At 39.6% G+C, this 25,316-nt stretch overlaps 1 protein-coding gene across 1 annotated transcript in view; it reads left to right on the top strand.

Moving 5' to 3' along the window:
- ADGRV1 (adhesion G protein-coupled receptor V1) overlaps window positions 1–25,316 on the top strand; it is a 264,541-nt gene that overhangs the window by 220,136 nt on the left and 19,089 nt on the right. Inside the window, exon 87 of the mRNA XM_063423040.1 lies at window positions 7,618–7,739. Within this exon, the coding sequence (XP_063279110.1) occupies window positions 7,618–7,739 (122 nt within the window). The remainder of the gene's footprint in view (window positions 1–7,617; window positions 7,740–25,316) is intronic.

Below are 25,316 nucleotides of genomic sequence, written 5' to 3'. Positions count from 1 at the left end.
TATAAAACAACATTTTTTACTTCCTATTTCTACAATCAATGAACATTATTTTACAGTTCGATTTCATGGGCATGGAGCTACCAGATTTCTGGTCTTCAGTATCTTATACTGTTAAATTCTGTACATTTAGCATTCCCAGTCAGGAATCAATGGTTTTGTTGTGATTCATTTATTGCATGTTCTTGGTGGTGGTATTTTATTCTTTGAACTTTATGAGAGAAATCTGTTTTGTTTTGTTTTTTATTTTGGCCAAAAAGTCCTGCTACCAAACTCCTTTTGTTTTTTTTACTCTCAAAAAACAATTGCAAACAGAGCCAGGAGGATTTGGAACACTGTTCAAGCTTATTTAAAAATAAAAAGAATGTTTTTGTGGCAATTTTATATTTGCATTGCTAAGTTTAACTGATGACTTCTGAAGCAATAGCCTGTAAATATTTTACTAATTCAGGTCTCCCAAAAATTTTTGAAATTCTGTGAAACACTCTCCCCAATCATCTGGGAAAAAAAAATGTTTTTAAAGATCTTTCAGGTTTTGCAATAAATCTTCATGTTTAGCTAAGAACTGTTAAAAACAATTGAAGTTGCATTATTAGTTGCACTTTAACAGCCTAAGGAGAAGACACATAGTAAATATTTATAGGTAAACTCAGAAGATAATTAAAGCTTATTATTCAATTGCTTCTTTTATTGAATTTCTTATTTATTAAGAAAAAAAAAGAAAGAAAAAGGCATAATATGGACCAACACAGTGGTGAGAATACAGACATTTTGATACATTATGAAAGCACAGGTTTTTTTCCACAGTTATATCATATAAATATTTTCTGCAAAGCCACATTCTGCAATATACTTCAAAGCATTAATATTGTGTAATAATATTCAGTTTTCTTAATTTCTATATATGATATACCCTTTTTCACTGCTCAGATGTTCTCTCTAATATTAGGGAAGGGAAGGGTGCGGGAAGGGTGCGGGAAGGGTGCGGGAAGGGTGCGGGAAGGGTGCGGGAAGGGTGCGGGAAGGGTGCGGGAAGGGTGCGGGAAGGGTGCGGGAAGGGTGCGGGAAGGGAAGGGTGCGGGAAGGGTGCGGGAAGGGTGCGGGAAGGGTGCGGGAAGGGTGCGGGAAGGGAAGGGTGCGGGAAGGGTGCGGGAAGGGTGCGGGAAGGGTGCGGGAAGGGTGCGGGAAGGGTGCGGGAAGGGTGCGGGAAGGGAAGGGTGCGGGAAGGGAAGGGAAGGGTGCGGGAAGGGTGCGGGAAGGGAAGGGTGCGGGAAGGGAAGGGTGCGGGAAGGGAAGGGAAGGGTGCGGGAAGGGAAGGGAAGGGTGCGGGAAAGGTGCGGGAAGGGAAGGGTGCGGGAAGGGAAGGGAAGGGTGCGGGAAGGGAAGGGTGCGGGAAGGGAAGGGTGCGGGAAGGGTGCGGGAAGGGTGCGGGAAGGGTGCGGGAAGGGTGCGGGAAGGGTGCGGGAAGGGTGCGGGAAGGGAAGGGAAGGGAAGGGAAGGGAAGGGAAGGGAAGGGAAGGGAAGGGAAGGGAAGGGAAGGGTGCGGGAAGGGAAGGGAAGGGAAGGGTGCGGGAAGGGAAGGGAAGGGAAGGGAAGGGAAGGGAAGGGAAGGGAAGGGAAGGGAAGGGAAGGGAAGGGTGCGGGAAGGGAAGGGAAGGGTGCGGGAAGGGAAGGGAAGGGAAGGGAAGGGAAGGGAAGGGAAGGGAAGGGAAGGGAAGGGAAGGGAAGGGAAGGGAAGGGAAGGGAAGGGAAGGGAAGGGAAGGGAAGGGAAGGGAAGGGAAGGGAAGGGAAGGGAAGGGAAGGGAAGGGAAGGGAAGGGAAGGGAAGGGAAGGGAAGGGAAGGGAAGGGAAGGGAAGGGAAGGGAAGGGAAGGGAAGGGAAGGGAAGGGAAGGGAAGGGTGCGGGAAGGGAAGGGAAGGGAAGGGAAGGGAAGGGAAGGGAAGGGAAGGGTGCGGGAAGGGTGCGGGAAGGGAAGGGTGCGGGAAGGGAAGGGAAGGGAAGGGAAGGGAAGGGAAGGGTGCGGGAAGGGAAGGTGCGGGAAGGTGCGGGAAGGTGCGGGAAGGGAAGGGAAGGTGCGGGAAGGTGCGGGAAGGTGCGGGAAGGGAAGGGAAGGTGCGGGAAGGTGCGGGAAGGTGCGGGAAGGGAAGGGAAGGGAAGGGAAGGTGCGGGAAGGTGCGGGAAGGTGCGGGAAGGTGCGGGAAGGTGCGGGAAGGTGCGGGAAGGTGCGGGAAGGTGCGGGAAGGGAAGGGAAGGGAAGGGAAGGGAAGGGAAGGGAAGGGAAGGGAAGGGAAGGGAAGGGAAGGGAAGGGAAGGGAAGGGAAGGGAAGGGAAGGGAAGGGAAGGGAAGGGAAGGGAAGGGAAGGGAAGGGAAGGGAAGGGAAGGGAAGGGAAGGGAAGGGAAGGGAAGGGAAGGGAAGGGAAGGGAAGGGAAGGGAAGGGAAGGGAAGGGCTATAGTCAATTTTCTTAGTGCTCATCAATTGTTTTTCCTAACTTTAAAGAAAAAGACCCATATAATGGGAAGGCATTTTTCAAGAACTTTTCACTATGCACTATGAGCAGTTGTTGACTGAAATTGTACAGAAGGTTTTCCATTGCTTCTTCCCTACCCAGTAAAGTAAGTTGTAGTAGGCAGCATCAAAATACTCGTTCAGAGTTAATAGGCACTACACAGGGCTGAGAGGTTAACCATGGGAACTGTCACTTCATTAGTGAAGGTTCAATGCCATATTTGAATCTGCCTCAATCTTCAACTTGCTGTTAGATGAGCTATCAAAGGTGTGACAGTGCATTTTGGTGCAAGGCTCTTCCTCATCTTGTTCATCTTCACAGTTGCTTCCATTTCTTTCTTCTTCAATGCTGCTCATCCTCCCAGTCTTGGATTACCAAGAGGCCACATGGCTCTTAGTGCTCTCAGATGCAGAGGCTGTCAGACATCCCCTTACTATGATTTCCAAAATATCATGTGTATGAAGGGACTTGATGGACAGGATGCACTTGGTACTGAAAAATAATTTTTCTTCTTTTTTTTTTTTTTTTAGGCAGTTCCATCCTGTGTTCTAAAATTTAGTATCTATCACCACTTTTCCAGTCTTTTCACATTTGTCACCTTTGTGACAAGTGTTGCAGTTCTCATTTCTGAAGAAGCATGCACAGGCTGACTGGAACCACAGTCCTGTGGGGCTGAAATTCATTGTGGACATCAGTAAGCAGACTACTTAGGTTGCAGTAAATGTAGATGTAGGAGTGTAGACATAGGAGATAATGAGATTATTTTTCTCAGTAGGTCATTACAAACCATGGAATCATAGAATGACTTGGGTTGGAAGGGTCTTTTAAAAGTCATCTAGTCCAACCTCCCTGCAATGAGCAGGGACATCTTCAGATGCCTTATAATGCAACAGAGGACGAAACTTTAAACTGTCACCAGTCTTTATTTTCTTTGTGAGGTTTATGTCAGAAATGTAGAATTGTGATTGTTTTGTTTGTTGCAAACTTAAAAACACTATAGGTGAAATCATAACTGTTTGGAAACATTCCATGGTTTGTTTCCTGCTGTTTCTTGCTTTTTCTTCAACTATAAGGAAAACAAACACAAGGGAGACAGCTTTTTCAACTGAGCAGTCTGTCATTTTATTACCTGAATCTTACGATGTTACTGTAGAATTCCTTGCACTGGTAATTCCTCTGAACTGTCAAAGTTAAATACCATTTTATGAAAGAAAAGTTCCCTGCAGATTACTAAATAGGAATAAAGGTCCTCTGTCTGTTTAGGGAAGCTCCTGAGTTGTAAATGGGGGAATTGCTGAGAGAAGTGTCATATCTGGCCAGCTTTTTTGGCCCTTCTGGAAGGGCAAGGCCAGATAAACTTTTTAAGTACCTAGTACAGTGCCTTTTCATGAGGTGATTAATTTTTTCCATCATCCTTATATTTTTCCTGCTTCACAAATTTTGTAATCTAATCCAAACCCATAATCAAAATATTGCAGCCTATCTTTCAAATGCTCGCCATCATTGTTTTTGTGTGAATCACTTACAAAATCTTGTGTTAGCTCTAAGGACTCCCCTACTGTAGTAAACTACAATTTCACTACCCTTAATAACATATTACAATGTACTGCAGCCCTCAGAACAGAAAATTAATCTTAGAGATTAACAAGGAAATTATCTTTTCTCAACAATGAGGAAGGAGTGACAAATGGGACACTTCCAGTTTGGTAAATTGAGTGTATGCAATGTGCAAAAAAAATTAACCTAGTTAAATATCATGCTAGACTCTAGTAAGTTTTCAAACTCTAAAAGACTGCAACTAGAGCTGCATAAACTGCATTTATCTGTATTGAATTTGTCAACTCTGTCAGTGTTTCTTAAGTTTATAGTAAGGAAAAGGGCAGATATTTCAGGGAAAGACATGAACAGTCAGGACAAAGATATATGCATGTATATATACATTTATTTGTATTTAAGGACTGTGTGGACTACCTATTGCTTAAATAAAATCTTCCATCACTTCTAGTATTGAAAAACTGTGATAAGTGTGCAAAAAAAAAAGTGAATCAGCATGGTTGGATTATGTAATACCCAACAGAACTGCTTGTCAGTTCTCAGTTCCATTACAGTAATGTTGAGTTCACTTCTCCACATCAGTCTTATCTACCAAGATTTATCCAAGTACTCTAGAGCCAACTGCTTACACTTGGACTAAGAGTAAATGTCATGTCAATGAAGGTTCATCTGCTCAGAATAACCCTTTGAGGTTTCTTTGGGAGAGGGTTGTTTGTTTTATTTTCATATGAAGAAAAGTACAAATAATTAGACTATTTTGGTCCATATCAAGCCTATTTATTGGAATTTTCCTTTGTGCAACTCTGATTTTACAAACTTAAAAGAATTTGTTGCTTATTTTCTGATATGTTTGCTCTAATTATTGAGCTTTCGTTGGATAAAAATTCAAAACAAGTGGGTATTTGTAGAAGAACTCAAACATCCGAGGCTCTAAATGCTGCCAAAGTTTCAACTTGGTTAGCTCTTTGCGATACTGATAATGAGGCAATTGTTACCAATGAAGAAAAAAACAGAACTATAAACTGTACCAGTATACAGTATGTGGCAAAAAGCATCTTTTTCTTTTTAAAATGTAATATCTGTATGACTTGGGGTATTGCCTACATTCAGAAGGCCCTTGCTATTTGTACAGTATTAAACAAAATGGCTAAAGCGCTCCCAAACTGCTGTTGCTGTAACAATGCCTGTCAAAAGCAGATCCCTACTCTTTGCTGATGCTGCATAAATAATGTGGAGAGGGGCAATGCCTGGCCAAGCACCTCTGTCCCTGAGGTGTGCAGACCTGGCAAACATGGACTTTGAATTCTGCTGCAAATATGGTAACAACAGAGGCTGGCTCTTGTCAGTAGGAGAAACCTGTGGGGGTGAAAACTAACTTTTGTCTTCCTTATTGCAAACTTTGTTCAGACAGATATCTTCCTGCCAGCATTCCCTAAAACTCCTATGCTGTAAATACATTAGGGAACATAAAATGGAGATATATGTGTGCATCCTTAAAGACAGATTCTGCACATATTTTTGAAGGTGAATGAAATTAACTGGTTCAGAGCCTATCTTGGGGGTCTCTTGAGCTGAGAGGAGGTTGTCATTTTTAAGTTTTATGGGGTCAGATGTCTTATGTTTGACTTGAAGGGGAAAATAAAAAAAAACAAATAATAATTTATTCTTATGATTTCTTACAACCCTATAAGTGGCCAGAGCTGGGATTATTTATGTATCCACATGTTGTGGTTTGACACTGGCTAGAAGCCAGGTGCTCACGAAAAACCATTCACTCATTCTCCTCTGCTATATTTGAGCAGGGATAGGATTAGGAGAAAATACTTCAAGGACAAAAGAGACTCAAAACTTAAAACGTATAAAGAAAAAATATTAACAGAATTAAAAGAGGATAATGAGAACTAAAATAAACCTTTAGATCACCTTCCCTTCCTCTTCCCAAGCCCTTTCTTCTTTTCCACCAACAGTGCAGGGAGACAAAATATGGGGGTTTTAGCCAGTTTGTCACTTCTAAAAATCTTTCTTCAGTTTGCTTAGGGTGAGGAGTCTCTTCTGTTATGTTGTGGCATCTTTCTCATGGGAAGCAGTTCTCTAACTTCTCTAACATGGTTCTAATTTTCATGAGTAGCAGTCCCACCTGACCTGCTATAAGGTGAGTACCTCCCACGGACAAAGCAGTCTTCCCACAACTGTGTGTATGGGTCATTAGTTCACAGGGTGTACTTTTTAGGATGAGCTTTTATAGTTTGGAAGCAAAGATCTCTGGAAGTAAAGGTCTTCTCTTTCTGTTCAAGTTTCCCACTAGATTACAGCTTTTCAGCATCCAGGCGCTCCAACACGAACACCTTTTCTTATGGGCTGCAAGTGGATCTCTGCATCCCCCCACGCACTTCATGAATTACAGGGAAACATTTGTTTGTTGTATTGTTGTCCTCACCATGGCTTGTAGAAGAATCTCAGCTCCGACACCCGGAGCACCTCCTGCCCCTCCCTCCTTCCACCGACCTTGGTGTCGCCGTGTTGTTCTCCTCACGTGTCTTCGCCTTTTCCTTTTCCCTGACTCAGGAGAGAATTGGTGTCCATAGGTTTGATGTTCCCAAGTTCTATCAATTGAAAAGTCCTTGCAGGGTTTAGCAGTGCTGAAAGGTTGATCCTGTCTGGGCTCTCATCAGGAATGGCTCGTCATGGCCCTCGCTGTCCCACGTGGGCCCTGCCGGCTGCCTCAGGTGGTGCTGGCTCCATTCGGTGCCTCTCCTTGTGCGGGCACTGAGAAGGAGAAGCTGCTGCTGCAGCCCCTGCCCTCCTGCCCTCGGCACGGCGAGTCAGAGGAGTCAGAAGCAGCACTATGCTGAGACGGCCCGGCCACACAGTCCCAGCCGCACCAGGAAGGGCCCAGCGGCCACCCTGGGAGGAGGGGAAGAAAGAGGAATTGCACACGTTATTTCCCTTCTTAAATATGTCATCACAGAGGCATTACCAGCCATCTTAATTGGCTTGGCAGCATGTTTATTTTCAGAGCCAGTCTGGAATTGGCTTTGCCAGGCATGGATGAAATTTCTAGCACTTTCCCACAGAAAAAAAGGACTTCCACATCTGTCTCATTCCCTCCTCACCAAAAAATCAAGCCATGCAAAACCAACACACCATAATACTTTCCTTCTTGTCCCTTTCCTCTCAATTCTTAGAAATCCATTTTCTCTCAAAATTTCTAGGGCTTGCCAAGAGTTCCTCCATTCTTCTCTGAAGTTCAGCATATTTTTTGACTTAATCTGTGCTCTTCCCATCATTTGGTTTGTGAAGCTGGGCTGTGCTTCTTCTGGCTCTCATACCTGCCAGATCCCTGACAATTCCTTCTGCTGGTATTCTGATCCCAGGGTGGGGTCATAAAAGCCTGGGACCTCCATCCAAGTGGAGCAGGAGAAGGGCTGCCCACCACTGGAGAATGGGCTCCAAGGTTAGCCACAGACAGCAAAACCACGTCCGTTGTCAGTAATGCTTCAAAAAGTGTTTTTTTCCAAGGGTGCAGCAGCTGAAATGCTGTGTTTATGGTTTGCAGAGATCCCCTTGGTCTTGTACCTCTTTGCCCTGATTTCCATCACCTGGCTGTGGGGAGGACTGCACATGGCTTACCGTCACCTCTGGATGTTGGTCTTCTTCATCATCTTCAACAGCCTTCAGGTAAGAGCCAACATCTGGTCCTTTGATCTTCTCGCTGATTTGAGGGTGCTTTTCCCACTCACATTTGCCATTTTGGATTCACCAGCTGAACAACATTCAGTAACTCATTGTCACAGTGTGGAAGTGTGTATTCTGTTTATTTCTCAAACTGACATATGAAATGCATTGTTTTTAAACAATAGCACTATAATTGCATAGATTTCATTTCATTGCTAATATGCTCAGGAAGAAAATTGCTTGCTTTTGTATGTAAAATGTTACTGAGATAATTATACCAATAAAGCTGAAGGCTGTTTTTCTACAGTAAAAGGTAAGTTTACAATTCATTGGTGAGCATTTCTGTAACACAACAAGCCCTCTCTCAGCCAGGAAGCAATTCATTTTTCATTAAGAGTTTTTTTCAAAACAGAAAAGAGCAGAGGAAACAGTGTACAAGAAGCAGAGGCCTGGTTCCCTGCTACTCAGGAGCTATGGACTGTGTAAAGAAGCAGAACATGAACCATTAAAATGTGTTCGTTATCCAAATGGATTCAATGCAGGAGATTGAAAGGACACTGAATATTATCCATTGTGTTTGTTTAGCCTTATGACATTCATTTCCCAGGAAATGCACTTGCTTGAAAAGTCATCCACTCAGTACAAATTGTTTCCAAGCGCTTCCTGCAGGAAACAGTTCCCATCAGAGACAAGTTTATAGCAAGAGCTATTCTAGTGCATGGAAGTGAAAGTAAATCTTTCTCTGTAACTTCAGGAGTAAACATGAAAATGGGAGGCTTTTTTATTTACCAAATAAAAAGTACATTTAAAAAACTATGAAAGAGAAAGAAGTGTGTTTGGGTATCTATTATTTTGAATTCCTTAGCAGTATGCAACTGTCCTACCCAAACAGCATCTGTGATGCAGAAACATATTCCATTGCTCCTGCGTGATAAACCTTAGCTCCTCATCTTTTGCCTTGTAAAACAGAAAAAACATTTATGTCTATTCTTAACTTATGATTGTCATTGTGGATTTATTCACAAGATGTGTGTTTTTCTGAGGTCAGGAATGCAAGAATAAGCTTCTATCTTGAATACTTCTCTCAAATATTTGGAATTTCACAAGCTCTTTTCCATGCACTGTACCCATCTAAACAATCACCTTGTTTTTCATGCATTTAGGAGAGTGTTTCTGATTTGTGTAGCTGATGTCAACAGAGGCATATTTGCATTTGATAGATCCAAAGTTCAGGGTAGTGTGTGGATCTCTTCCCATTGTTTGAATTGTTTGCAAAGGGGTCAAAATGAGGCTTCAGGCCCATTCTCTGCAGCCGACTTTCTTAGTATAATCTAGCTATTTCTTTGGTGCCTAGGCTGGGTACGGGTATAAAGTCTCTAAAGATCTTACCACATCTTAGTATCTAAATAAAGTAGTTTATTTATACAAAAGCACATATCTGAAGGCAAAGAGTTCTGAGAGTGGCCTTATTCTACAACCAATTATAAACCTAGGCAAACAAAGTCTAAACAAGACAATAACTAAAGCATAGAAATCTTAACACACAGAGTTCTAATGAAACAGCAAACAAAGCACAGAATTCCTAACAAGCAAAACTAGTAAGACTATAAGCAAAGCACATATCTGACATTACAGCCTCTAGGTAAATCAGCCTCCCATCTGACCCCAAGCAGGATTGTCCAACCGTGGGGTCACAATAACAGAAAGGGAACACAAGATCACAGATCCCAGACAGGGGTCCCGGCCGCAGGGATCACAGTGGCAGTGGAAGGGTCCCCAACTTGGCAGAGTTCCCGAAAGCAGGGTCACAGGGACAAGGAAGGGTCCCGGGGGTCCCAAACCCTTGCAGTTCCCAGTTGCAGAGACAGAAACCCTCACAGACTCCCCAGCAGCCCCGAACAGAGTCCCGGGGCAAACACCGCAGGGGAAAAGGGAAGGGACGGGATCACAGGGGCCAGGGAGGATCCCTGGGGTCCCGAACCCTCGCAGGGGGAAGGGACGGGACCCCAGGGCCCAGATCCCAGGCAACAATAGATGATACCTTTAGAATCCCATTCGGCTCCCTGGCAAGGCTCCTTCCTCAGGCTGCAGGAGGTGGAGGTTGGATCGATAGATCGGATTGATCAATCAATCCCCCGACCAACTGACCCAGAGGCTTTTTATCCCAAATTGCAAAATGCATATTCATATCTTTTATCTACACACTAACCAATCTAGGTACAATTCTAAAGTTCGAAAAACTACGAAAATCAGCGTCAAAACCTACGCACATAGCATATCTATTAACGTAAAACTCTATCTTACTAGCATAAGGTTTTACCTTGTTGTACATAAAACTCATACTAAAAATTATAAACAGTACTCTACTCTATTTTTGTTATGTCTGTACTCTATCACTAAGCCTGAAGCTGTGTCCTTCTACACTGAACTAGGACTTAGGGCATGCAAAGCTTAAAGCTAAGGGTTAGATTTCTACTTTATGCATTTAAAGCTTTTATATATTCTAATTTTTCTAAAGGCTTTAATTCTATCTCTGTAGTTTTCACTCTCTGTGGAGGATCCATGGAAACATGGACTCCGACACTTTGGCTATATTTCCAGCAAACTGCACTATGCACCTTCATCCTCTACAACTTAGGGTGTATCTACACTGTAAGATATTAGGTATGCCACAGCTACCCCAGTCAGTTTCCATGCAATAAGCCCCACCACTCTCCTCTCTCAGCAATAATTTAATTCAATTTTTCAATAAGTAATTTTGAATCTAAATGTTACTCTTATGAAATACTGTGATATTACCCATCAACAGTATAAAACCTCCATTTTCAGGAATATCAGGAGAAAATATAAATGGCAACTGGTAGGTAACACATGACAGCATTCAAAAAATCCTTTTGTTTGTTTTGGATGATGCAGATAAAGGTTAAATGTCTGCCTGTTCTGTGTTTGAGCACACTGGAAAACTCAGGCCCATGCAATATGCATCAGTGTTACATGCAAAATACTTCTTCCCAAGAAACACAGGAAAAATCTGGAAGAGTTGACTGGTGGTTTTCCAAACTGAGCAAATAGGCTGACTTGCCTAATGCAAGTCTCAGTTTAGAGACAAATTTCACAAAAAGTTCTAAAAGTCAACTTATTTTAGTAGATTGCAGTAAGAGAAGATTCAGAAGTTCAGGTACAAATAACTGAAAGCCTTTCACAAGAAATTTGGGTATACAGAAAACAAGTGAACAGGTGCACATCCAAACTTAACATTGACTGGAAAAGATGAGATTACCCAAACTTCATTAATAAAAAAAATTAATTAAAATAATTAAAATAGCTGTGGCAAGCCAGAATGGGAGGAAAGGCTAGCTTGAGTAGAAAAGGAGATAAGATATCAAAGAAAAGTAATAGGTATGTTGGAAATAAAACCCTCAAGTATTATAATGAAACAACAGAAAATACTCTAAGAGAAAACAAGATGACACATTTCTGGAGGGAGAAATAAAGTTTAAAAAGCACCACATATTCTGATAGTAAAAAGCAAGTAAAGATACACTGTTTTTGTAAGTTGCTGTACTATATTATGCAGGAAAGAGTATAAACCAAAGCACATAGTTTATAAAGCCGATGCCAGTATCTGTCTCAAATGAAATTCGTATTTTTTCCTAGAACATACTATTCAACTCTGGGATGTAGCCAGGGGACACAGAGAGGGCCACCACTATAAATAGGCTTGCTTCCTGTGTCTTATGACATCTTCCGAAAGCTTCTGCTCTCGTGAGTCAGAGGTAGACTAGAAGATCCCATGCAGTGTTTCAGATTATCAAAGCCACACACAACTAAACAAAACCCAGGATTAGATAGACATGACATGCTAGTAAATGTGGCAGGCTGTAAAAGGCTGCCTACAGATTTTGCAAAAGGTGATTCTACACTGCAAATAAGCCCAGCAAAAAGCAACAAAAGCATCATAGCAATGCCAAGATAAGATGAGCTACAATTTATATCAAGGATGTCTGGAAAAGGCCATATGCTTGTTCAAGTAGATACAGTCCAACCAAATCTTCTGTCAGCTGAGTGCACAAAGCAAACATGGTTAAACAAAGGCCAAAGTATTCAAATGCTACCCCAGACACAAAATAAAATGCACATCTAAAGCAATCTGCATTTTGACATCTGTTCAGTAAAGCCTTTTCTGGTTGCTTGGATCCTGATCTTGAAGGAAAGACAATAGTACACTTAAAATCGTTCACTTAACCTTGAAAGTTGTTCACTATGTGCATTTTTTAAAGTAAAAATAACTACAATAAAGCAAGTAAAGAACGTGTGTCCCTTCTGAGACTTCACACTTTTTGACATTAGCTAAATTTCTGGATTGTAATCTTGGTTGGACAGTAGCATTGGTATGCATTATAGTAGCTGTGCAAACATGCAAAGCTGTCCACGAGACCTGATTGCACCATGAATTCAGAGAATGCAACAATTTCATATCCCTTTTTCTGTGTTTAAAACTTCGTTCTTAAAGAAGAGTCCTCTCTGTTCCTAGTTAACACCTGAAACATACTTGAACACATTTTTCTGTAATTACTTATGAAATAATGGTAAAAGAGTCCATTTAGCTATTCAGGTCCATACACAATGGACCCAAAATTGGTCTATGGCTGAAGGCAAAACAAAGTGTGCAGTGTCAAGTAAACATAGGAAGCATTGTTAGGATAGAGGTGAATATCTTTTAAATCTACATGAGAAATTGATGTCAGAAGAGGAGTTTGTGTTTAGAGCTGTGTTTATAATGTGTTTAAATAATACACAGTGAAAGAGGTAATGAAATGGGCTTTGACCTACTGGATTTTCAACTAATCACTGAAAAAACATATAGACTTTTCAGTGACACATTCAAAATAGAAAAATGTGACTATAATACTTTTTTTAAAAAACAAATACAGTAATTAAATAACATTGTAGATCTTCCAAAATCTCTGAAGTTCCTTCATCCACTCTTGGAGAATTTTACATTAATACTATATTTCAGTAAAAATCTCTGAACACAAATTTTTTTGCAATAGAAAGTGAAAAAGCAGTTTTAGCCATTCTCCTGGGCAAGTGTTAGTAAGCGCCAGAATTATGTAGCACTATAACAAGTAAGAAGTGCAACTATAACTGCTGCAATCAGTGCAAATATATCCACTGTAAAGGACTTGAGATTAGATGTGTTCTTTTCATTTTCCAATTCTGTCAGTAGGAGTCAGCTTTTCATACTGTGTAGAATAAAATAACAACCAAGTTAGTTTGGTATCTGTAACAAACCACTCATCTTTTTTTTCACATTGCTGCCCATTTCTTTATGTTACCATTAATAGATTTTTTACTTTTTTTTTTTTCTTTTTTTAATAACACAGGTACAAGAAATATCTTGGTATAATCATAAAGTAGAATCGATTTCTTTTTTTGCCCTTCAATTCTTTACTGTTATGTTAAGACCATTAATTGACAGGGTTGAAAGTGCTTGATCTAAAAATGCTGAGGTGACTGAGGATAAGCATGATAGAAAGGAAAAGAAAACATTGCTCTCAAATTTTAAGAAGGCAAAGCATAACTTCAGAAAACTGGGGACTGACAGTACTACAGAAAATGGACTTCCTCCAGGAAATTTGATAAAGCACATACCAGACTTCACCTGAAGGAATTTATCCAGCAAATTGAGTTATCGCTGTCCACTCAGAGTGAAGCCACATGTTGAAAACTCCATCCAGTTTTGGAGTCTCCATTTCACGAGTCGTGGAGAAAATGTAGGTGTCCAAGGGAAGGTTAGCATAGTGGTGAGAGGCCCGGATGGAGCACGTGTCCTTTGAACAGTGCCTGAAGAAGCTAGGTTTGTTTCGTCAGGTGAGGAAGACACCAGTGGAAAATGTAATACCAGCATGCAAATATTTGGAAGGTGATTAAAAAATTACATGTTCATACTCTTCCACTCTACTCTCTTCATGGCCCTGGGTAACAGCAACAAGGGCACATGGCCACAAAACTTTGGTGTGAGAGGTTCAGACTGGATATCAGAAAAAATAATTCATGAGAAAGAAGTAGGGAACTGGAACTGTTTCCCAAAGAGGTTTGGGATCTCCACTGTTGTAGGGTTTTAAAATTCATCTAGACAAGTTTATACTGACCTGATTAGTAGACTCTGTGTCTGAATGGACTGAATGACCTTCGGACATCCCATCCAGCCAGTTTTCCTTTATTGACAACTGATTCACTGTGATAGATGAACACCAGTTACATGGACTAAGCACGTATTTCAGGAAATATTTCAGAACTAATGATAAACCCGAAACATCTGGGAAACATCTAGGTAAGAAAGTTTAAATAAGACTTCAACTATCTTTAGGAATGGCTTGGAAGCAGTGGATTCAGTATCTTAAGTTTCAGCACTGCAAAGTGGTCCATGTGTGTTCATATCTTCCTACTGAACATTGTTGCCTTATGGAGGCTATCTGAATTTTTCTATGAAATAAATGCATGTGAAGTTTTAATACGCTCTAGGGAAAGAAACATTCCTTTTTCTTCCACCCACACATTTCCTGCACAAGAACTGTCTATACTGCACAAGCCTGATGTTTCATCAGTATGAAAAGGATATTTTCCCCTTTTCTTTATAATAAGTACAGGTGAAGCTTTGTTTGGGAATTTGCAAAATTGATGTTAAAAATATTAAATACTTTCCTTATTTTATGTACACCTTCAGTGGCCTCCAAGGAACTGCTGCAGAAAAAGTGCTCTACTGAATTTATCTTTCATAATTTCATTATTACTCAACATATTCATGACATACAATTTTAGCAGAAACTATGATAAGCTAATATTTCATTAAGTGTTTCATAACGTAACACTGAAATAACTGGAATTCAGTAAAGATTAACTTAATAATTTTTTTTCCCCCTGAAGTGCATGCAACATAAAGACCTCTTTGTATTTTATTGTATCCTTGACTTAGAATACATTTTAAACAGGTATCACTTTTGGAAATGGTTTTATTTTTTGTAATGTCATTCATCTGAGTGTGGAAGGAATATGACTTAAAGGATGACCACACAGCCATGATTTATAGCTGACTTTTGAACTGGTAAGAGAAGAGCACAGGAAGAGATGTGAAAAATGTGTAGAGATTGGGGAAAATAAAATCCAATCAGTTTGGTCCTTATAGAATCAAATCACAGGGTCCTTATCGAATAATGCGTGTCATTAATTCATTGATGTCATGAACTTCTGTCATATATATAAAGTAACTGCATACAGCCATCAGTGTGACTTCAGAAGGAGTTCCAACTTCAAAAAAATATATACCACTTAACAAGTTTTCTCAGCTAGACACAGTTAAAATCATCTTGAAACCATCCATGAGGCCACTCTATGGCAGCTTTTCCTAATAGCAGTTTAAAAAAAGCACTGATATTGATCTATATGCACATAAACTGCAAATACTTATTTATTTTACAGTGAGGACAGAGCAGTTCTTTAAGTATAGTTGATAACGACTTTGCTAGCCTAGGAAATAAGGAATCAGAAGTTGTCCAAACCAGGATGAAATTAGCAAGGCAAAATTGAAGAAACTCTTTAATGGACTCTTTTTAGACATGCTTTCCTCTAAAGAATCACAGAATCAGCCCTTTGGAAAAGCCCTTTGAGGTCATCAAGTCCAACCTATGATCCAACACCACTTTGTCAACTAGACCCTAGCACTGAGTGCCACATCCAGTCTTTCTTAAACACCTCCAGGGACGGTGACTCCACCACCACCCTGGGCAGCCCATTCCAATGCCCCATCTTTCCTTCTGTGAAGAACTTCTTTCTAATATCCAGTCCAAAACTCCACTGGTGCTGCTTAAGACCCAGTTGTTGGTGCAGAAGGTAACTGGTGAAAAGAAACAGTGACTCTTTGAAACAACGGCATGATATGAAAATAGGTTGTCTTTAACTCAAAAGTGGTTTGGAATAGAATGAGGAATCCATGAAATAAGGCTGGCAGACTTCTATACATCAGCAAAAATTTTGTGCTACAGCAATGGTTCAGTTACATCTTATATTCTAACCCTGTTTTGATTTTGACAACTAGAAGCCTGTTAGTTCGATAGCAGTTTTACAATTAAAGATTAGATACTTATAAATAATACCTGGTTTGGATGTATTGACATATTTGATTGTATTTGATTATCAAATTATGTATTTGATATACAAATTGATGTTTTTGATTATCATACTAATCCAAGCTATTATCTGCTAATCTGGACAAAATAAAAGCAGCAGATCTGTTCAGTACATAGGCAGATATTTAAATACAGTTTCTCAGCAAAATGGAGGGAGTAAGAATTAAGGCAAAAATATGGTGAAAATAAAATGAGAAAGGTATAAAAAGTAGTGGATCTTGATACTAACCTTTACTTGAATTTTCCTTGTGAGCATAGCGGAAGAAATGCCAGTATGGCTGTTTTATTACAGAGATGTAGGTATTATTGTTTATTCAGAAGACTGAGGTATCCTAATGAAATTGATCAGTTTTAGTCTGCAAAATGACTTAATAGAAATTATATGAGATCCAGCCATGCTTAGTGCAGAATTATGCACTAAGATACGACTAGTGAAAGAATTTATGCTGTAAATTGAGAAGCTATACATATATATACACATATAAGAAGTACATATAAGAAACTGGGATGAGTGTATCACTTGCCTCAGGAAAAATGCAAATCAGCAGCATAATACAGGTCTGAAAGAAGCAAATAGGATGCTCACTTTGTAAAGAAGAGCAATTTAAATGCTACTGTAACAGGTGTTGATGATGTGCTCTTTGGGATCCTGTGGACATTTCTAAGCCCATTGGTCCAAGAGACAGATTCTGTATATTGTAGCAGTAGGGGAAAAAAAAAAAAAGCATGAGTGTTGAGCAGGGATTTGAAAATCTTCTTTCAGAAGCCTGGAAATATTTCACATGTCTTCTATTGTCTGTGTCCATATTTGCCTTGATCCAGCAGCTGTATAATCATACTGGTGTCATTTTGCATGCAAAATAGTATACCCTAGTTTTTTAGCGACTTCAGTTTGTTTAGTCTAGTTAAGAAAAACTTTTTGAATTCCAGCATCTCAGTTCTGTTCAGAAGGCAGTATGGTGTGAGGGTATGGACAAAGCATTGAGCATCTTTCATAGTTACATTCCCTTTGCCTGCATCTAATAGCACTGACAGCTGTGAGGGAAACTCTTAAATATCTAACCTGCTCAGAAACACTGAGTGTGGTGTGACCTCATACCACTAAGTTCTTCAAGATTTTCAGTGTTTCCATCTGTTAACAAACATCCGTGTATTTAAGGAATGTGTTGACTGCACTGTTAACTGTTGTAAATCATTTATAGGTCAATTTGTTTGAAAGTATGTGAATGTAATGCTGCCAATGTTTCCTTTTTGTGTCGAATTTTGGTGATGGATTTTATTCTCCAAAAGGGAATATGTCAACAGTTAGATGTGAGATCTGAATATAACTGCTTAGAAGCAGCTCTCTCAGGAGGTTTTCTGATGCATATGAGGACAGCAAATTTTTTGGGTCTGGAAGGAGTTGCGCAAGTGTGAAGCTGGAGCTAACCACAGTTGGATGAAAATTGCTAAATTATATTTTTATTATTTTCAGCGAAATGTCAAGTATTGCTCTTGCTTTTGCCTTAACAAAGGTCAGTTGGATTTTAAAAAGCATCAAATCAGATTGTACTGACAGCTAATGGTTTGTTTAAATCTTCAGATATGTTGTTTTGCTGTTACAACAGAGATGTGAAAAGCTTTAGTGACAAAGATCCTCAATTACAAAACTAGTAACCACACTGAATTTTTTTTTTTCTTTTTATATCTTCTTAAACAAGAGTGATCAGGAGATTTAGCTTGAGAGGGCTACCATTTTATTTTCTGTGTGTGCATGCCTATGTGTAAATTAAGCACATAATCTGCTGGAGGCTTGCTAGTGTTTTGATTGTGCATCAAAAAATATGAAAGAGTAAAGCAAAGTGAAAATTGTGACATATAGGTTCAAATACTCTGTATAACTGATGATAGATTTTAAAATTTGGGTATTTCTTATGCCCCAGAACCCTCTGGGATTAAACTTTTGAGTTCCAGAAAAGAGAAAATTAGCATTTTAATACACAGAGTGATTCAATTCTGAGTAAAGCAGAGCCAACAGCTCTTGCAGAAGATTTTTCTCATTCCTGACTTCTGAAAGGTAACAGGAAAACAGTGATTCTCACCATGAAGTCTTCTGCTTTCCTTTAAAGCTTTGTTAATTTCACACTAGCTTGCCTGTCACTCCCATTATTAGCCAAGTAGCTCAACTTATATGACAAATTTTTACTTCATAAAAGGAATATGTATTTACAGATCTGTTTTCAATTCTCTAGGTTCATTTTCTTTAGTGAACACTAAAGTCACACTTCACCACTGGGTACCTAATTTATCACACTGACTTTCAAAGGCTTTTTATGTGGTCAGTAAGAAGGGAAATGTGATTCCAGAGGATGCTTCACCAGAAACATGTGAGATTCCTGCTTTCACTTAGTATAGCATTTCTGTATTTAGGCTCTGTGATTTCATCCTGAAGACAACACTGTTGTTAAGCATCTTTGCCCCCTTCTGCCTGGATTTTTAAAAAATATGAACTATACATCATATACATTGAAAACAGTAAGTGTGAAATCAACCATCCCAATATTTTTTTGAGTTATATCAGAAGCCTTTTTCATTTTCACCTAAGAAATAGGAAATCTGAAGAAGAGAAACAAACAATTTCTATCCACATTTCCACAGGGTCTTTTATTTGCAGATAGGTAGAAGTGTAGAAGTGTAGAAGTGTAGAAGTCCTTCACAAAGCTCCAAGTGAGGCCATGGAGTCATGATGAGATTTTTGGACCACTGTAAGGGTTTTTTAATAATCACTACCTAAAGACATATTCTAAACTCTAAGAAATAATCTAAAAAGTATTTTAACCAAGATCTAGTTGTGTGTGGTAATTTTTCCTGAAGTTATTATACCAATCTCTTGAAAAACAGTTTAACACTCCTACTTTCCTTGAGGATGCATGAAAACAGAGAAAGTTTCTTTATAGTAGGTTACTTTAGAAATATTTAGAAATACTCAGAAACTTCAGAAATATTTAAATTAACAAAAATTTTGATAGTTTTGCCTCTCAGCAAATATGTTTGTAGAAAACCACATAACTATTTGTTTTAGAAAACCACGTAACTTCTTGGTCTATTTAGACAAATTTACAGAAATGTGAAAGTATAGACAATAAAAACTTGGAAATGTAGTATTTTTATGAATGTAATATAAATTTTAAGTTCCTATGTTATAAAGAAATTTCAAAGAACACTAAAGTAATCATTTTCTGCTTATGCAAATCATCACAATAGGTTACAATGATATATGAAAAACAGAAACAAAGTTATTTTTTATTTACTTTTTGTATTGTAGTTCACTTGTAGGTAGCCAAGTCTGTCTGACCAGCCTATCAATCTTCTGAGATGCATACTATCATCTCATTATAGATGGCTGGAATACAAACCATGGAAAAATAAGTGACTTTTCTGGGGCCAACACAGTTGCAATGTGAAGCAAACTTAATGGCTCCTACATTTCCAGTTTGTTCTGAATTTATTAAACCACATTACCACCAATCTCTCAGTCTGTGTTGCCTCAAGTATTTTTACTTTTGGGATGGATTGTGTTTTCTAATTGGAAACCAAACTTAGTTCCAATAGAGAATTAGATTCCTGTAACAATGAAAAGTAGAAGGAGCTGTGGGATGAATATTTTCAGTACAATCTAAATAAAGACCCTCTTTCTGGAAATGAGGCTTTTTAGATTGCCATCCTCATTTTCGTTGACAAAGAGCATTAGCGCACACTGTTTAGCCACTTTGCTGACACAATTTGTCTTAGTTCATAAAAATTACTTGTAATAGATAAAATTGGAGGAAGGAGACCAGTATTATCATCCTTGCCACAAATTTTACTTCTGGTAATGTAATTTTGTGTCTAGTTATACCTGTAGTTTTGCATGTAGTAATTCACTGCACTTGAACCTTGACCTAATGCAGTTAGTGCAGCTGCAAGGAACTGTATGCATATGCTTTGAGGAGCTCTGTATCTGAATTCAGAGGAAGGTTCTGTGTGGAACAGTTACCTAACATCTCGGGTGGAAGTTCATTTGAATGTTATAACTTGCATTTTTGCTGAGCGTTCAGAGAGCAATTGTGCCTTGTGCCTAGTTTATCAGTATTAAATTACCTTTACAGAAACATAGTTATGCATTTTTTTTTGTATAGTCATAAATAATTACAGGTAAATACAAATTAATATATAAATATCTGAAAATATTTTTTATGTTTTAGTCAGCACAGACACCACTGTAAAAAACCCTGACAAGCTGTTGTAGCTTTGAAAGAGTCCAAAGGAGGAACATGGACTGATTCTGAGGTGTATGTGGAGAGAGAGGCTATGGTTTTACACAGAGAGGCCTAGGAGAAACTGGCTTGGCTGAGTTAAGTAATGTAGTTATGTTACATTACACTGAGAGCTTCTGAGGGACCCTGCATCAAGGACCACCATCCCGGTGTTGGTGATGGAGACATTGTGCCCAATATTAGAGCAGAAAAAGCAGAAGCATGCTCAGGTTCTTTCCATTCCCATTGTACTCACTGGAATGGGATATTGAACATTATCCTAAACATATCTGCATTCAATAAATTATATGAGTTATTGTAATTACTAAATACATTAAATGACACTGCCACACCAGGCTATAAGAATTCCAGTACTTCCCTATGTTACTGGGTTTTATATAGATTTATGTTTAATCTGCTTAACATAAAATTGCTTCAAAATCCACCTGCCTGGCAAAGTTTCCCCACCTTGCTTATGAATTTCTTACAAATTCCCTCAGGAGATTGCTTTTACCTCTCACCAAGCTTTTCATTACTTACTTATCAGCTCATTTCTTCTGCTAACTTCAGCGAGGAGACAAAATGCTTCTGCAAACATCTGAACATGCAAATTCTGGAGGTGGAAGTCCAATCAGGTTAGTGTTCCCTGTCAGGTCTGACCTGTAAATACCTCCAGGCTTGTGGAACTCACCTCTCTGTGTTGGTGCTGCTCAGCAGGCAGAGCCAGTGCTGCCTGGGATCATATGTGCAGGGAGAAAGGAAGCTGGAGTTCTCTCCCAGCTCTGAGTAGCGGAGGAATAATGGCAGAACTGGTAGCCTTCCTGCCTTTGGGAACAAAAAGTGCAAAGGAAGACAAAGTCAAAAAGTACTAAAGTTAAAAAAAATCAAAACAAAACCAAACAACAAAAAACCCTAAAGAAGCACTTTTCAGAGCCATGCACTCTCCTCTTGACACACGCTTTAGCTCTGCTCCTGGTGGCTGTCTGTGGTTGCTCTGCACTGGACTAGCCATGCACCCAAGACAGCTCTGTCAAACACTTTGGATGATTTTGCAGTGAGAAAACACAATCCTGCAGGGCCGGCAGTTATTGCCATAGAAAAGGGCTGGAAAAGAATAGTAATCTTCAGCCCTCACACAAAGCAGAAGACCTCAGACATATATTCTATGCTAAGCAAAAGGAAAATAAAAACAAAACAAATCAGAAACAAAACCAAAAACAAACCAACAAAAACCAGCTGAGAGCTTTTATTGATTTAAAAAAAAACATGTGAAAGTCCATCCTTCAACAGTTCCTATATTTTTTTTTCCTCCACAGAAATGCTCCACAGATAGCAGGAATAGGTCACAGACCAGGCCATATCAAAATCCTTTGATAAGTGCTGCAAACATGTCTTAGGTCATTCCTGGCATTAATCCATTGCACAGGATTTCCAAGAAGGAGAGGGGAGATTCTCATTTTCCAAGTGCAAGGAGAACCAACAGTTTTGATACATATTTCATGACTTACACTCTTTTGCTGGCTATGGGTAAAGCTATTTTATGGCAAAGTTCAATGAATATGAACACATGGAAAACCAAATGTTCCATTTGCTTAATTTTCAAATAGATGTATATATATCTCCTTTGTCATTACATTGGTATGTATTGACATACAATTTATGATTTTATTATTAGAATAAATAACTACATACCAATAGATAAATACTATATAAAATATAAAATAATATGTAATTATACTGTATATACTTAGTTGTGTTGTACACATCCCAGGTGGTGTTCTTGTCTCAGAAATGCAGAGGGACCCCTGTTTAGAGCTATTGGAATTGCCTCAATATTAATTTAATTTGCTTTCTATTTTCTTTAAATTTTCCTTCTTATACATATATATATATTTTAGGTTTCATTGGTGTTTTTGTCTGAGTCTGTTTAAAAAGTCCTGATGGACATTTTTATGGCAACAATCCTTTCTGTTAAAACAAAAGAGTTGTAACACACAAATGCAAATTCTAGAAAGCTTTGTTTAAAAAGCCTCAAGACAAGGATTTCTAGTAAGAAACTGACAATGGTGGGATTGAGTGCACCCCCAGCAAGTTTTCTGGCCACACCAGGTGTGTGTTGCCATTGACACGCTGGAGGGAAGCGACGCCATCCAGAGGGACCATGACATGCTTGAGACATGGGTGCACACAAACCTCATGGAGTTCAGCAAAGCAAAGTGCAATGTCCTGCACTTGGGTTATGGCAATCTCAAACACCTACAGGGTGGGCAGAGAAGTGACTGAGAGCAGCCGTGAGCAGAAAGGCTTGGTGGTGATGGCTGATGGAAAGCTCAACGCGAGCCGGCAGAGCGCGCGCACAGCCCGGGGAGCCAAACTCATTCTGGGCTGCATCCAAAGGAGCGTGGCCAGCAGGGAGAAGGAGGTGATCCTGCCCCTCTGCCCTGCTCTTGTGGGACCCACCCACAGTGCTGTGTGCAGTTCTGGTGTCCCAACAGAAGGAGGACATGGAACTGTTGGGACAAGTCCTGACATGGGCCAAGAAGATGATAAGAGGACAGGAGCATCTTCCCTGAGAAGATAGGTTGAGAAAGTTGTGGCTCTTCAGCCTGGAAAAGAGAAGACTGTATAGAGACCTCCTGGAAAAATCATGGCAGGGTGCTTACTGGAAAGCTGGAGAGGGACTCTTTATCAGGAACTGTAGTGATAGGACAAGGAATAATGGGTACAAACTGAAAGAGGGGAAATTTAGGTTACATATTAGGAAAAAAATTCACTGTGAGGATGGTGAGGTACTGAAAGAGATTGCTCAGCGAGATTGTGGATGCCTCAAACCTGGTGCTGTTCAGGGCCAGTTTGGATAAGTCCTTGAGCAATCTGGTTTAATGATAGGTGTCCCTGTCTGTGGCAGCTGGGCTTGGGACTAGATGATCTTCAAGATGTATTCCAAACCCTTAGCATTTTTTGATCCTATGCTCAAATCCATATTTAGTATGAGACTGTTTTTCATTTTACTCTCAGCAGCACTCCCTGTGAAAAGAGATCTCAAGTACTCTCTTTAGGTACATTTTAGTCTCTCCTTGCACAAACTGGGGCCTTATTATCTCAAGCCAGGAAGTGAGTGATTTCAATGACAGAGCCAAATTATATATCTCCACCTCCTCTTGTTCACCTAGTTGTCAGATATGGAAGGACATCTAGTCTTTGTTCTTATTTTTGCCCATATTTCCATTTTCTTCAGAAGCATACCTAACCATAACCAAAAGTTTTATCTTCCTGCTTTATAAGACTTGTCTTCTGCTATCCCTGAATCTGTGGAAAGGCAGTAAGTATCTACAGAATTTCTTTCACTAAAGTCAAGGGAAAGAGGGAGTGTAAATTGCTGACAGTTGCCATGAGTATCACTTGACAGCAAAGCCTGCTATACAAGAACTCTAGTTCTGAGACAGTTGTCTGGAAAAATTGCTTCTTGTAATAACTTACACATCTGTTATTCTGAATGTAAAAAGAATTAAAAAGTCATTGTAAGATATTTGCTGGGGTTGGTTTTAACTGAGGGATGGTTGAACTGGTGAGACCCTGGTTGGTTTCTTAAAGCCCTGCATGTCTGTAGGTCTCTAACTGGCTGCAGCAACACCAAAGGGTTTTCCAAATAGTCAGAGAATGCTAGAGAACACAAACACTCTGTTCTCATCAGTCTTGCCCTAAAAGACTCAAGCAAAAGATATGACAAATAATTACACCAGTTATCAACAACAGTTAGTAACAGTTCAGTTCCAACCAAGACAGAGTTTTTTGAAGGTTTCTTGCATTTATGGCATCTGAAGTTGCAGAGTTCTTGTTGCAACTTTTTATGGCACTGCACTGCAATGCTCCTAAATAGATAGTTTAACCAATTTGTCAGTCAGAGTAAAAATAATCAGAGGCAACTGTAGGCATGTGAGAGATTATGACACTGAAAGAATTCCTTAAAGGGGAAAAAAGTAGTTGTAACAATAACTTCTAGCTTAACTCTCTGAGATTTTTTGTAATGCCATGTAACAGATCAGCCATAAACACAGTTATCTTCTGTCTTTTTGATTCTTCTGGTCGTTAAAAACCCGCTTTCTATTCCCTGTTTCTTTTATCTCTGCATATCAGTCATTATGTGTATATTTATGTGTGCATTTATGTGTACACAGTACATTTATATGTATACACATAAATAGAAATTACTGCTTTAACAATAAACAGCAATAAAAATAATAATGTGCTGCATGAATAATTCCTTTTTTGACTGTGCACTGTGATGCTGGTGTCCGATTGTAATTTTTTTCAACTGCTAACTTGTTTGAGTTTTCAGATATACTTGCTTTGAGATGTAATTAGAGAATTAACAGTTCTGAGACTGTTAAGTAATCTCTTGAACTAGGAGCAGAGGTTGCAAAGTCTTTTTCATCAATCTTTTGTTCTCTGGGGAAGAAATAAAGTGTTACTAAGCTTAGATTCTAGGGTGAGATCTAAAATGTAGGTTTGGTTATAAATGTTTACCATGGAAAGCCAGCATGGGAGTAAATGTTCCTAAAATTTGACTAAGCATATATGAAAACACATGACCTCTGATGTTTCTAGTTGGAGTTGAAAAATATATGAGCATAGTCTTATTGTGTTTTGTCTTCCTGTTTGTTCTTTTTTGGTGTAAGGGTCATGGGTGGACAAATAGTCTAGTTTCATTGGTATGTGATCTGACTACTTTTTGCTACCAGAGCAATCCTCCATGTAGGAAAAAGCACAAGAAGAACTGTGGAATTGCATGTTCTGTGCACAAGAAAAAGCACAAGAAGAACTGTGGAAATGGTTTGCTCTGGCTCACCCCTGGAAAGTGTATGGTTTATCTCATGTCTGTACCCTCCCTGCAGTATCCTGTATCTGTAACTCTATTGGCTGGAGAATCTTACCGCACCTACTTTGAAATTCTGTGTTAAGAATGCAAACAGAGAGGGCTTGCCCTCTTTGCCCCTCTTTGCCTGGGAGGTCTCCGGAGGCTCCCCTTCCCTCTCTCCCCTTCTCCTACTCCCCTTCCCCCTCTCCCCTTCCCTTCCCCCTCTCCCTCAGTGACCATGTTGCCTTCCCGGGGTAAG

This window comes from Prinia subflava, chromosome Z, assembly GCF_021018805.1.
Source record: "Prinia subflava isolate CZ2003 ecotype Zambia chromosome Z, Cam_Psub_1.2, whole genome shotgun sequence".
NCBI lineage: Eukaryota > Metazoa > Chordata > Aves > Passeriformes > Cisticolidae > Prinia > Prinia subflava.
This window is presented reverse-complemented; position numbering and strand designations above follow the sequence as displayed.